This window comes from Lupinus angustifolius, unplaced genomic scaffold, assembly GCF_001865875.1.
Source record: "Lupinus angustifolius cultivar Tanjil unplaced genomic scaffold, LupAngTanjil_v1.0 Scaffold_80_21, whole genome shotgun sequence".
Classification (NCBI taxonomy): domain Eukaryota; kingdom Viridiplantae; phylum Streptophyta; class Magnoliopsida; order Fabales; family Fabaceae; genus Lupinus; species Lupinus angustifolius.
The window spans coordinates 1-15713 of NW_017723855.1; the positions used below are offsets into that span (position 1 = coordinate 1).

The following is a 15713-nucleotide window of genomic DNA, read 5'->3' on the forward strand; positions in this document are numbered from 1 at the left end:
TCTATGTTCTCTTTTGGCTAATATATTGTGTGCATTGCACATTTTCTTAAAAAAAATATTGAAGTTTGCTACAAGATTCTCATTTTCCAACAATTCACTAGTCAATTCAAAGATTTCATTTTAGTAAACTCGGTACGATTATAATATCCAAACTATATTCTTTCATTTTTTATTCGATTTTTCTTATTGTTCATATCTAGTCACTAATTCAAATCATTGAATTTCCTAGAAAGGATGTACTCACTAATTGAAATCATTGAATGTCCTAGAAATGATGGTTAAGATATAAAGTATATTTTTTAACTTATTCATGAAGTAAGTGGATCCCTTCCCTTTTTAATAGAGAAATGTTTTTGACATAGAGGATGTATATAATTTTAGAATAGGGAATTTAAAAATAAAATCTGGAAATCTAATATTATATTTATATTTAGATCTTTAATAATAATATGTCATTAATGCTTCCCAAATTAAATTTTCAACGAGTACGTATTATTAAAGGGAAAATGCATAAAACCTTTTAAACTTTATATCTTTCATAAGTAGATATAATGAACTCCTTTTCGTTTTAATTAGCCCTTCAGCTATATCATTTTGTGCAATTGGTCACTATAAAATATATTTTTAAATTCTTGATAGAACAACAAGGAAATAACTTCTATCACACGTGCAATATCATAAATGTAACGTTCCAGGTTAGCCAACACTGACAGTCAGTGAAAGCTGATGTTAAAATACAAATAGATTGAAAATAAAAGGATATGTAAATTCAAGAGTTAAAAGCGTTTAATGTAGTAATATTATCCTATATATAAAATAAAATAATAACAATCTAACAAACGATATTATAACAAAATTCACGTGTAAGAATTTTCATTTTTATTAATTTAATATTATTTTTATACAAATATCAATTTCACTAACAATTAAAGTTTTAGTGGTAATTAGGCAGAACAAATTGTTCATGATGACTACTCACAAAAGGTATAACATTTAATGCATTTTTGTATATTTTTCCTTTTAAAAAAACCAAAATGTTTAAAAATGAGTAAATTAAATAAGAGTTTTATATATCCATGCATTTGTTCTTGTCTTGATTGAGTAAAAATAATAAGAATTTAAAAAGGTAAAGTTTAATAGAGAGAGGATAGGTTGATAAAGGGTGCTAATGTAACATACAATGCAGTTTCACCCTATTTTCTCTTTACCCAATGTAATATGCTATATATTCAACACATACAAAACACACCTCAACTCATATGAAATTACTGTTTTCAACTTTATTGGACTAATATTCCTAAAATGAGTTAATTTGGGACTATTTGACCTTATTAAATCTATTATAATTTTCAAATCATTAAGGCTATTAGCTATGAGGAACGTAATTCGAAAGAAAGGAGAAAGTAGCAAGAAGAGGAGACTAAAGCATAATGGTAGGATAGTTCGTTTGGTAGATTTGAAAGATCAAAACCTAGAAGTAATTGGTCGAATCAAGTTATACATATCTACTCTAGGAGGCCAATGATAGAATTGGGAGGTGGTGAATTATATGTTGATTTAACCATATCAAGTGAAGATTTGAATGCAAATGATTGCAATATGGGTATAAGAGATTTAGGGAAAGATATACAAAGCAAATTAAGTTCTAGTGTTGGCCAAGGTGACCCAAATATTACACCACCTTCTAGGATTCCATCTGATATGTGTGATTAGAAGAAAGGGAAACCCAAAAAAAAGAGTCAAGGTTCTCGTTTGAGGAGAAACTCAAATGTTGAGAAAAATGTTGGAAAACACACTGTGCTTTGTTGGATGATTGATATGGGAACAATCCAACCAAATGATAGGGTTCACTATATGGAAGATAGTAAACCTGTGTTATTGGATGGTATAATAACTAGAGGAGGAATTCTTTGTAAATGTTGCCATGCAATAGTACCTCGCCCGGGCAAGATCCAGAGGGTGATTTTGACCAGTTTTTGGTGGAGTTTTCGCTTTAGCGACAGTCTCCTCGCTTGAGCGAGTGCCATGCAGGGAATGAAGTCTGTTTTGATAAATTGGTCGCTTGAGCGACAGTCTCTCGCCCAAAGCGAGAGACATACATAAATTGTGATTGTTTTTGATTGATTTATTGCTTAGGAAATATCCCTAGATTAGGTGTGAAGTGTATTTACACTTGGGGAAGACCGTAGCTTAGAGGACTGAGTCTAGTGCCCAAATCGACAAACCTATACTGTTACTTTTGTTCTTCTGCCTTATAAGGGCAAGGAATCCGACGAGGATGTCGTGAGCACGACAATGCGTAAAAAGGATTACATGATACCACATAACGAGGACGTGTGACCGTAAGAGACTTGGCCATGTGGCCGACCAGGGTAATTCAGCGATGGTTCATAGTGGTAGGGATGTTATTTCTCTATTACGTGATAACGTAAAGTCGGGTCCTACGAGAAGGATTCCTTTTGGAGATGTCTTAGGATGGACCGATCGTTTTAAAAGAATAATTAGAAGATTCAATCGGCTAACTTCGGTTAGTGTGCATACTCATTATGAATAATAAAGTAGTGGAGAGGAAACTTACAGGAGACAACGAGCCCCGAAATGTTGAGAGGGACAGTAATGGCGGTGATTCTCAGCAAAGTCTCGAGGGTGAATCTAGGTGAGACGAGTCCCTTCTATTCCTGGATGAGGTATTCTGTTAGATTGGACTATTCTCACAGCGCAAACTAGAGGATCTATGACAACCTCTCTTTGCAATAAGGATCAATGAGAGGGGTGCCCAGAAAGTGTTTGATATGACACCATCCTAAAATGGACAGTTCTTCGGAACCGATCGATCATATTATCCTTGCGAGGAATAATTTTGGTGCGTTCAAATCGGCTTGTTATAGGACCTGTACTCTTGGTTATTTTCGAATAGTTTATTGGGAGGATATTGGTGTAAGGATGGATGAAATAAACATAGTATTAATACATTGTACTCGTGGATGTTAATCCCCATATTCGAGTTACAAGCATCATTCATCATTTGCATTTATGTATGTGATATATATTGTGTATATTTTGCGTGTCTGTCTGGATGTGATATTTTGTGTAATTGCACGACGTCAATGAATAATATAAATTAGATGTCTTACTCTCTCTTCTTTTCTTTTCTTTTCTTCCTGCTTGTCGTTGGTTCGTGTTCCCACTCAGATGGACTGTACCGCGAGGATTCTGAGCTACCGATTCTTGATCTCCCGGGATGGGACATGGAGCAGTGACAGACACTGATACACCTACACAGGCCCTTGTGCCTTAGAGTTGGATATGGTTTGTGATACACCTACACATGCCCTTCTTTCACCTTACCTGCTTGGACATTTGCACCTATTGCACCATCCATTCAGTCTGTGATTCCTCCCGAATCCACTGTTGCTGGACCATCCACTAGGAGACGGAGTAGAGACGATGTGCCCAATTCCCCATAAATTAGGTTACTTATTGTGATGTCCCGAAAAGGAATCAAATGTAAATAGAGGAATTTTACATTCCAAAAAAAAATATGTACCCATTTTGGGCAATGTTGTTGAAGTAATTTGCGGGGCGTTACATGATGGATTTGAATTCATCAATTATATCTAGTAGATATCCATGGATATATCCATTTGGATGGATGTCCAATCCATCCAAAAACTTAATATTTTCAAAAGATGTTCTTCGCTTTTCAATTTCATTCACTATCTCAACTCTCACTTTCTTGTAGTGATTCTCACTCTCACTTTGATTTTTTATTAAATTGAGACCAATCATATGACATGTGGATGTGATTCATATTAAAAGTTTATTTTAAATGCATATCATATATAAATATTTGTTAGAAACTTTACACTTGGAACCTTAATTGTTACATGTTTGTAAAATATTGTAAAAAATAATTTTTGTTAAAGTTCAAAAAATCACTTTTTTAGAAAGTGTTTTTAAAAAATGTGATTTTTTAAAAGGTGATATTTGTTAATGCCTAATTATTTTTGACATTTAAAGAAACTATTCCATATAACTATTATTCATAATACTAATACAGTAGAACAAAAACGTGACTTAGTGTCAGTGTTGTTATCTTATTTTAAAATATATAAATGAATTTTATAAAAGTAAATAAAATTTACTTCAGTTGAAAGAAATTGTTACTAAAATTACAATGAAAGACATTAAAAAATCATATGAAAGGTTAATAATAATGTATAGTTGGAATTATTGACAAAGAAGAAACTTTAAAGAACAAATGTTTACAAAAATTGATTTTTAAAAAAGTGCTTTTAAAAATGTTTCATTAAAATACTGGCTTTTAAAAGAATGATATTCTTCAAAAGCGTATTTAGTTTCAATTAAAAAATCTAATAGATTGGATATTCATTCATCCAATTCATTAAAAATGATTCATAGATAGATTAAATGGATTGGAATCCATACATTATGTTTGAATATGGATAGATGGGTTAAAGCTTACTCGATTTAAATGGATATAATGCAATGAATAACTTTAATTATGTATGAATTTGAATTCATCCATTCTATCCAATGAGTATATCTATTTGGATGGATATTCAATCAATCTAAAAACAAGCATTCAAAAATATTTTTCTTTGCTTTTCAATTTCATTCCCTATCTCAACTCTCACTTTCTTATGTTGCTTATGACTCTTAAATTGAATTTTTTATTAAATTAAGATCAATTTTATAGGACATGTGGATGTAGTTAATATTAAAAGTTTATTCATATGTATAGAACAAATATAAATATCTTTTAAAAACTTTACATATAAAACCTTAAATGTCGCATGCTTGTAGAATATTATAAAACTAGTTTTTTTAAAGTTCAAAAAAGAACTTTTGAAAAAAATAGAAAAACTTTTTTAAATTTTCTTAAATAGGTGATTTTAGAAAATGATTTATTTAAATATATTTTTTTAAAAGAATGATTTTCATCAAAAGTTTTTTTAGTTATTATTAAAAAATTAAATGGATTGAGTATTCATCTAAATCTATAAAAAATAGAGTCAATAGACTAGAATCCATTTATTAAGTTTGAATATGTCAATACATTCATTAAGTTCGAATATGGATGAATTGAATAATTTTAAATATGATTTAAATATATTTATATGGATTAGTGTGTGACTTTCCATTCATTAAGATTAGAATCCAAATCCATTCATTTATCACCTACAATAACAATATTATTGAAATGAAAAAGTCTACAATACAAAATATTAAACATTTTACTATAGTCCGCACACTGGAATTTAAACACCTTTACTAACCATAATATTTGGAAACATTTTTGGAACTTCTCAGATGACATACATTAAAATGTCTATTATAAAAATAAAAAAACCGGACAAAAGTTATTCGTGCTAAGCAAGTCTCAATCATTTGGTTAAGAGAAAGTAGTAAAAAACATAAAAGATAGAGTTTATCACATTAATGTTTGTTCTTCCATCCACACATGGTGCAAAGCATTTTTCCATGAGAGATAATGCAAAAGCAAGCTTGGAAATCCATTCAATCATATGAGATTTCATATGCAAATCACCAAAGTCAACATTTGATGGGCGGATTAAAGACCAAGAAAGACCTTCTTCAATTTTATGTTTAACCACAATGAGCCTTCCAAGTCTCTCAAATATATGGGAGGAAAAGTAAGAAGTTACATTAATTTTACCAAAAAACATCTTCAAATTGAACAATGCAACCAAATGATTACATTAATTATACTAAAATTAAGAGCCTTCATTAGTCCATGGAGGGGTTAGCAGTTGCCTTAGATAAGTTGCCAGTCATTGCAGTGTCCCATTTGATCATCCAAAGTACACCTTGGCCCGGCCCCTGTTATTACGGAAGTGAGGTGGCTCCTGCCTAATCCTGGTTGGGTGAAGATTAACACTGACGGGGTTGCCCATGGCTCCCCTGGTCATGCTGGAGGTGGTGGTATTTTCAGAGACTGCCATGGGGAAATGCTGGATTGTTTTGCAATCTATATGAACATCCAAGACTCTCTCTACGTCGAATTTTTTGCTGCAATATTGGCAATATCCAGGGTTAAATGGAAAGGTTGGTATGCAGTTTGGCTTGAGTGTAACTCAAGTATGGTTGTTGACATATTCAAGGGGAAATTCCAAGTTCCTTGGTAGCTAAGAAACACTTGGAGTAAATGTTGTTACAATCTCAATGTCTTGAATTTCAAAATTACTCATATCCATAGAGAAGGCAATGCTTGTACCGATAAGCTTGCTTCATTCGGGGTGAATTCCAGGGTTAACTCTTGGTGGAACTCAACCCCCTCTTTTCTTTTGCACGAATTCAATAGGAATAGGCTTTTATTGCCTAACTATAGATTCAAACATATGTAACCTCCTCTTTTGAATGAAGTTCTTGGGTGTGTCGTCACCCTTGGTATAAAAAAAAGAGCCTTCATTAGTCAAAATGAAAATCATTATTACTCACTAGAATGAATGATCTAACCCTTAGATCTTATTTGTTAGCTTCATATTTTAATAAAAATTCAAAGATGAATTGTATTCTAAAATTTAAATCTATTTACATTATGTCATACCTCGATCTTCGATCGAACACTAGCTACGCAATTTAAAAAGAGGTAAACTCAATTTTGCCTCATTGGAATAATTTATAGTCAATGCTGTGTTTTCTTGTGATTAGTAGAAAACTCTATTTTATCCCCAAAATTGGTTAATATGGTCTTTGGGCAAGATTTTTGAGCTCGGAAGTCGATCACAGGTCGATGAAGGTATTAATATTTCGTTTTCCAATAATAGAACGGTACCCTTATTAAATGCATGAATTAAACATATCCATAATCTAAAAAATATTTATCAAGAAAAAATAAAATATTTTTTATTTTTTTTCTGACAAGAGTTCATCTTACCTGTTCGCATCCTTGGGTATAATATGAAAATCTAGAATACATAGTTCTGGGTTGAAAATTGATTTAGGTTTGATTAAAATCTTAGAAATTGTTTTAATTGGTTGGGGGGGAAACTCAACATTGTTCATTAACCAACTTCTCATTTTAATAAATAGCAAAGGAAGTACAACGACCGCCCACAACCTTTTCTTGTCTTGAATTAGAAAATCAAGATACAACATGAGCAATAATATAGCTACTAAATTCCACAAAAGTTAGTTAATTAAAACATTTTTATTTTTTATTGAATAATTTATTTTTAAAGGAGAATTAATAGTACAAGAGTTGCCATTTATTGTTAACCAATTTTTCACTTTGATAAAGAGTAGTAGTGGAAATACAAATGATACAACATAAGTCGTAACCTTACTATTAAATTCTCAAAATAGTGTATTAACTTCTCTATTTATTATAAAAAAATATTTGAATTAAATCTTATATCTACTAAACACATTAGTTTTTTAGTTTAAGAAAGATGGTAGAGATGATTATAAGAAAATAAGTAGTTCAAGGTTTAGATGGTGTTAGTTTCCTTAAAAAAAAAAGTGAATAAAACGGAGGAAAATAATTGTAGCATAGAGCAGATTTACTTGCAAAAGACTTTTGCTATTGATCCTCCTTTTGTCTCTTCCTTTTCTTCCTCTTTGATACTTCTTTGTATTTTTTGTGTTCCATTCATGTGGTTGTGCCTTCTATTTATACGGGGACTCAGACACCTATTTTTATAGGGAATTTCTCCATTAATGAGTCTCTAATGATTTATTAAATTGATTGAACTGGAATATTTGACACATGTATTTTTAAATTGGTATATCTTCATTAATGAGTCATATTATTGACCCAATCAATTTCAATATTTTACATATGTGTTTTCAAATTAATATATTTTCATTAATTAGTACACTAACGACTCATTGAACTAATTTTTCGTATTCTCAAACACCTTGAATGTCTATGCTATAACTTTGTTTTTGATGATGGGTGCTCTCTTTCCTAGGTTTTAGCTACTTCCAAACTTCTTGGATCGAATCTCCAACTTTCGTGGAAATCTCTCCATCATTCGTGAATCTTCCCATCATGAACACCAAATCTTTCGTCCCATGGACTTTTATTGAAGAAACTATAGTGCAAGACAGAGTTTCAACTCAGAAAGCCTCTCCTGCTCCGGTGAAGAAATCCTTTGCTCAGGCTTTGAAGAACTCGTGCAACATTGCAGTGTCTCAACTACTTCAACCCTGCATAAAGGGTGATGCGATTGCAATCAAAATCCCTGAGGAGGAATATCAAGCTGGACTACAAAGGTGCAAAAATCATCTTCAAGGTAGACTTATCCTCTCTAAAGGGGACTCCCCAATTAAATTTGTAGATCTAAAAGCCAAACTTTGCTCAATGTGGAGTATGATTGGTAAATGGAATGTCATCTCCCTTGGTAGGGGTTTCTATGAGTTCTCGTTCTCCTTAGTTGATGATATGAGGAGTGTATGCTCCGTTGGGTCGTGGCATCTCAATCTAGGTTTTCTTAGACTCTTCTTCTGGTCTCAAGATTTCAACCCTTCTCTGCAGAAACAGTCTCACACCCAGTGTTGGGTCAAAATCCAGGGGCTTCCTCAGGAATATTAGAGCCCGAGGATCATTTTCTCAATAGTTGGTGGCATAGGCACGCCAATTTCCCTAGATGATGCAACAAATAATAGAACTTATGGTCACTTTGCTAAGGTTCTAGTTGAAATCAATCTGAAATCTCAGCTAAATTCTGGTGGAACGAGAGGGATTTGCTGTTTTTGTAAACTTGGAGTATGAGAATCTTCCTGAGTTTTGCACAGGTTGTGAAGCAATAGGGCATATGATCTCCAATTGTAGGAGAGTTCATAAGAAAGAGCCCCCTGAGGAAGTTATCAAAGTCAACAAGAATAGCCCTGCTGCCAAAGTTCCCCCTGTGGAGAAGTCACATGATTTGATAATAGACTTGGAAGTAGACAACAGAGATATTAATCTGGATAACTTGGAAAGGTTGATTCTTTCTCCTTATATGGAGTCTAATGTTGCCTTAGAGGAGGAGAATGTGGAAAACTCTAGAGTGGAAGACTCCCTGGTTCAGACCCCTAATCATAGAGAGCCAGACACTAACCAAGTGCACATCAATGTCCAACATGAGGTAGAAATTGAAAATCAGGCAGTCATTCAAGATATGAGGATAGTTGGAAGATTGTGGGCTGAGGATGATACAGATGATCATATAGAGGAAGGATCCTTCACTTCAGTTCTATCTAAATCTAAAAAAAAGACTAAAAAAGAAGTCTCACTCTGAGAAAATTCACTATACCCGTAAAGGGGGTTATCTCAATAGTGAGCAATGAAAGTCCTCTATTGGAACTGTAGGGGGATTGGTAATCCTAAAACTAAATTAGTTTTGAAAAACATTTGCATTTCTAATAAACCTGATCTGGTTTTCATTGCTGAACATATGATTGCTATGGAAGATGTGAATGACCTGTTTTGGGATGAGTTAAATCTTAAGTTTTTTGCTCACAATGATAGAGGTTCTCTATTGCCTAATCTGTGGGGTCTCTGCAACAAAAGCTTAAGCCCTGCTGTAATTGCTTCATTAAATCAATACATTGTTGTCTCTTTAACAATGGACAACAAAGTTGTGCACTTATGTGCTGTCTATGCTCATAGCCATTACATTCAGAGGAGGGCTCTTTGGGAGGACATCATTAAGGTAATGAGGCAAACAGTTGGTCCTTGAAACTGCATAGGGGATTTCAATGTGGTGAGGGGTGCTAATGAATGCAGAGGGACTAGGCTACCCTGCTCTAACCCATCTAAATAATTTCTCTCCTTTTCTGAGGAGACAAATTTGGTTCACTTGGTTAGTAGAGGTGCTGAATTCACTTGGTCAAATAGAAGAAGAGGCTCAGCCCTCACAGAAAAAAGATTAGATAGAAGCTTATGCAATGATGATTGGCTATCAAATTGGAATTCAGTTTATTGCTGCACTCTTCCAAGGATCTCTTCAGACCACCACCCTCTTCTTCTTTGCTCTAGTTCCTCTATGACTAAAAGAAATTCTCCTTTCAGATTCTTAAAAATGTGGATGAAGCATCCAGACTGCTCAAGGGTGACTGAGGAAGCTTGGAAAGATGAAATTGTTGGCTGCCCAATGTTCATTGTGGCTGAGAAGCTTAAAAGGCTCAAGGTTAAGCTTAAAATTTGGAACTGGAATACTTTTGGCAACATCCACCAAAGAGTTCGAGAGGCTTTGTCTCAGGTGGAAAATATTCAATCTTGCATCAACAATGATGGTCCCAATGATGAGTTGCTTGACCAAGAAGGCATTACTCAACTAAATCTTCTAAAAGCTTTGAGCATGGAAGATGATTTTTGGAAAGAAAAATCTTGAATCAACTGGCATATGAATGGTGACAGAAATACAAGTTTCTTTCACAAAATTACTAACATCAGGCAGGTCTCTAAGTCCACGACAGTGCTCAAAGATGGGGACAGAATCATATCAAACCAGGATGAATTAGCAACTCATACTCTGGACTACTTCACTAATCTGTTTGCCACCCCTAATGATCTCAATCCTAATCATTTGATCCAGGATGTCATCCCTCATATGGTGCTCCCTCAGGAAAACTTTGATCTGATTAACTTACCTTCTGAAGAGGAAATAAGATCTGCAGTTTTTTCTCTAAATGGTGAGGGGCCCTCTGGCCCTGATGGTTTTGGAGGAAGTTTCTATCAAAACTATTGGACCATAGTGAGTAAGGATGTATGTTCCTTTGTCCAGCAATTCTTTTCTCAGGGTTGGTTATTGCCTAACATGAACTCAAACAGTGTGATTTTGATTCCCAAGTCTCCCAATGCTGACAAAATTGAAGACTTTAGGCCAATTGCCCTTGCTAACTACCTATTCAAGATCACCACAAAGGTTTTAGCAGACAGACTATCTCTCATTACCTATAGGATAATTTCTCCTCAGCAAAAAGGGACAGAAATTTTGCTAATTGTATATGCACTGCATCTGAAGCTATTAACCTTCTGGATCACAAGAGTTTTGGTGGGAATTTAGCAATCAAGCTTGATGTTAGGAAAGCTTTTGATACCATGGACTGAAATTTCTTGCTGCAAACTCTTCAAGGTTTTGGTTTTCATGATAAATTCATCCATTGGGTCAAGATCATCCTCCACTCAGCAAGGTTATCAATCAATGTGAATGGTCAAAGTGTTAGTTTCTTCAAGTGCTCTAGGGGGGGTGAGGAAGGGGGATCCTCTTTCCCCTTTGCTCTTTTGCTTAGCTGAAGATGTGTTGAGTAGGGGTATATCCAACCTAGTGGCTAACAACAAGCTTAGCACCATTTCTGGTCCTAATGGCCTTATCACACCTAGTCATGTTTTGTATGCTGATGATATCCTTATCTTTTGCAAAGGGGTCAAGAGAGAGTTGCTTCATTTGAGACAATTAATTGATGATTATGCTCAAGCTTCAGGTCAATTCATAAATCCTAGAAAGTGCAAATTTTATTCTAATGCTACACCTAGAAAATCTACTAATCCCTCATCCTATTTGGGCTTTAATGCTGGTTCTCTTCCTTTCACTTACTTAGGGTTTCCACTTTTCAAAGGGAAGCCTAGAAAGATTCATTTGCAGCCTATTGCTGACAGGATTCTTGGTAAGCTTGCCAAGTGGAAAGGGCTCTCTTTGTCCATCATGGGCAGAGTGGAGCTGGTCAAGTCTGTGATTCTCAGCATGTTAGTCTTCAGTTTTCATGTCTATACTTGGCCCACTAAATTGATAAAGAACCTGGACTCTTCTATAAAGAACTTTATTTGGTCTAGGGACATAAGCACCAGGAAAATGGTCACTGTGTCTTGGTCTCAAGTGTGCTCCCCAACTAATGTTGGAGGTCTTGGTATTAGATCTTTAAAGAAGCTAAACCAGGCTGCTCTGACTAAGCTAGCTTGGGAAATGAGGCATTCTAGTAAGGATTGGGCTGTCCTCTGCAGGGACAGATTTGGCACTCATAATAGTCCCTCTGCTAGATATTTCAAGTCATCCATTTGGCCAGGCATTAAGTTGAATTGGCATGTTGCTATTAATAACTTTATTTGGGTTATAGGAAAGGGGACCAGCATTAGTTTCTAGAAGGACAACTGGCTTGGAATACCTTTGGTGGATCTTCTCAACATTGGCAGTGTTTCTTAAAGGCAAAAGTTTCTGACTTCATCCAAAACTCTTCTTGATCTATCCCGAATTTGTTGCTGGATCATTTTCCTTTCCTCATTGATAAAATAGCCACAACTGATTTCTTTGGTGGCCAGGATTTGCTTTGTTGGGAAAAATCCTCTAATGGAGTGCTCACTTTAAAAGAGGCCTACAACTCCCTTGCCCCTGCATCCAAAATTTGGTCTAGGGTCATACCTCCTTCCAAATATTTTGTGACTTGAAGATTAATCAACAACAAAATGCCTTCTGATGACAATTTGCAAAGGAGAGGTTACAACATGGTTTCAATGTGTACTCTATGCAGAGCTCACTCTGAAACATCTTCCCACCTCTTCTTCAGCTGTCCCTTGGCCATTCACATCTGGAACTGGATAAATGGCATTTTCAATATAAGTTTGGACAACTCTTCTATCAACCTGATCTTGCTGGCCAGTAAAACAGATTAGTGTGACCAAGTGAAGGATTTGTTCACTGCTTGCATTATCCATGCAGTCAGCACAATTTGGTGGTGCAGAAATCAATTGAGATTTGACAATAAATGCTACAACTTGGGCTCTGTTCTTAACAGAATCAGAATGGCAACCTCCCTTTCTGGCAACTCATCTAAAGCCACAGGAAAACCTTCATTGAATGATCTTTGTATCATCAAATCTTTCAAGGTCTCAATCAACTATCCTAAGGCCCCCTCTATATTGGAAGTAGTTTGGTATCCTCCTACGAGACATAGGATCAAGGTTAACACTGATGGAGCTGCCAAAGGTTATTCTGGCCCTGCTGGGGGGGTGCAATTTTCAGAGACCATACTGGTCACTACCTTGCCTGCACATCAGATTATTATGGTAATCATGAAGCTATCTTTCCTGAGTTAAATGCTGCAATATCATAAATTCATTTTGCTAAATCCAATGGTTGGATGACCCTTTGGCTTGAATTTGATTCTTCATTGGTGGTTGATATTTTCAAAGGTAAGCACAACCCTCCTTCGAAGCTTCTAAACAAATGGCTAAAGTGCAAAGCTACAATGGCAGAAATGGATTGCATCATTTCTCATATATAGAGAAGGCAACTATTGTGCAGATACATTAGCTAATTATGGAATCAACTCCAAAACTAGCTCTTGCTGGAACTCTACTCCTACTTTCATTTCTAATGATTGTTTACGTAATAGGAATCAACTTCCTAACTATAGATTCACTTCTCATTGAACTGTATGTATCTTCGTCCTTTTATAATATATTTCGAGGTGTAGTTATACCTTCGGCTTAAAAAAAAATTAAACAATTGAGGGAAAAATTAAGTTTGAAATGACATCATTCTATTCTATTATTGAGCTAATAATTGTTCATTAAATCACTCAAAACTCATTTTATTTTATTTTAAAAAAATCAAAATGAGAATTGAGAGGAAGTTTGATTTTGAAATGACATCTATCATTAATGAGCCAATAATTGCCAATTAGGTTATTGATAACTCTTTTATTGTTTTTATTTATTTTAAAAATGAAAATGTGAGAAAATGGGAAATTGTCATTTGTTATCCTTAACTTATTTTGATTTTCATTATTATTATATTTTAATTATACAAACCAATGAAATTGATATCAAATTAATTTGATTAGACCTGATTTGTTTATTTTCAAATTACAATCCTAATTTATTTTTTATTCAACTTATGATGAAGCTCTATTCGGGAAAAATAGCTTATAGTTGTGAGCTTGTACCTTAAAGATGTGAGCTTGTAGTTTGTAGCTGTGAATGTAGCTAAAAACTTATAGTTGCGAAAGTAGCTTATTAAACGAGAGTTGTTTGGTAAAAAAAACTTTCTAACTAACTTAAATTTAAAAATTACTAAAAATGTCATACATTATTTATTTTGTTATTTATTAATTGAAGTAATTAAATATGTAACACCTTCAATTTTTAAAATTTTATGTGAATGAAAAGTTAGATTTACTTTGTAGAGTTATCTTAAGACTTCTTTAGATGAATATTATGTATTTTGAATGATTATCCAATAAATTTATAATTTTTTTTAATTTTAAAAATAAGCTACTATATTAGTTATATTTAGTCAAGTGAATCTTTATCTTCTAAGAGTTAGGTTCGTTACAAAAATATATTTTAAGATAGAAATGATATTTATTATATTATTAAAGTATTCACAAATTTTGGAATGTATAGTGGATTGGAATGAAATATATTTTGTGAGTATTCATCTTTTTATAATAAGTTACCTAATAATATCTCATGTATTATTCATGTTGATAATATTTTGATCTTCATTTTAATTTTGATTTGAGTAATTATGATATGATAATGTTTATGATAAAATATGTTAAGCATATTATCTTTTGATTACTTATCCCTAACTCTATAATATTTATCTTACTTTTTAATCTTTTCAATCCTTTTATCCATTATCATCATAAAAATAATCCTTATCATAATAATTGTTTATTGTTGTTATTAATATATGATATATAATTATACTATAAAAATAAGTTTATGCTTAATGTTGCAGAAGTGCTACAATTCACATACCTAATATTTAGTATAAATATACATTCTAAATCCTTATATCTTCGATTAGTAAAAAGAAATGCTGCCAACACCAAAATTATTGATTATTATTCTCCCAAATTCTCTCTCCAAGATACCCATGTTTTACTTCATCACCTAATATCTTCATCTCGATAACCGTCCTCATGTTTCTCTTTCTCTAGTATTTACAAACTCCACAGAATCTAACCCTTTCTTCTTTTAACTTTTGCCCAATATTATGACTCTTTTGTTCATCCTCTAGTCATCACATTTAGCCCATAAACCATTCCACATGGCATAATCACCCGCCGTTGTTCCACTCTTATCATCATTCATAAAACAATGTGAATTTGCTTATTTTATTTATTGATTTTAGTATTTTATGGGCGAAATCCTTTCTCTGACATCTGACTATATTATCTTTGTTTGTTTAGGTAATATCTCTACTTGTTATACAAAATGTGGCTAGGAAGTGGGTGATAACGTAATTAATCACTATTAATCCAATCTCCCTCTATTGTTTTGCAATAAATTAAGTGTTGAAAATGATTGTATTTTTGTACAGACTTGAACCTGTTGAAATGGTATCATGGTTATTATGATATAATAGTACAACAGTTACTATTATGATTATTATTGTAATTACTATTTATATTGGTTATTCATTTAACAATTTTAAAATAATAGAAAGATTGGATTTGTAGATGAGATAGGTGTTCATAAAAAGAATGATTTATATATGTGTGAGGGATTGAAATTTGGTGATGGAAAGATAAATATTTTATTGAATATTTTCTTTTATTGGGTGTGTTCACTTTTCTCTTCACTTTTGTATATGTTAATGCTAGCCTGCTAGGCTCTATTAATTTACTCCTTTAACATTGTGTATAACTTAGAGTGGGTTAATGATTATAGTTTGTTCAATTGTCAAAGGTTTTATATTTTTATACTTCTCAAAAGATAGGAGAGTGTATATTAT

The 15713-nt window shown here is 33.4% G+C and overlaps 1 protein-coding gene across 1 annotated transcript; it reads left to right on the plus strand.

The window, feature by feature from the left end:
• Positions 1-9434: 9434 nt before the first annotated feature.
• On the plus strand, positions 9435-10364 carry LOC109339538. Its single transcript, XM_019576993.1, has 2 exons — positions 9435-9683; positions 9816-10364. The coding sequence occupies exons 1-2, from the start codon at positions 9435-9437 to the stop codon at positions 10362-10364; spliced, it is 798 nt and encodes a 265-aa protein (XP_019432538.1).
• Positions 10365-15713: the final 5349 nt, after the last annotated feature.

What these genes read in the sequence shown, in the direction of transcription:
- LOC109339538 (XM_019576993.1), top strand. Translation starts at nt 9,435, where the DNA reads ATGGAAGATGTGAATGACCTGTTTTGGGATGAGTTAAATCTTAAGTTT. An exon ending in TTTGGGAGGACATCATTAAG is followed by an intron (nt 9,684 to 9,815) that starts GTAATGAGGCAA and finishes TTTTCTGAGGAG; the next exon opens with ACAAATTTGGTTCACTTGGT.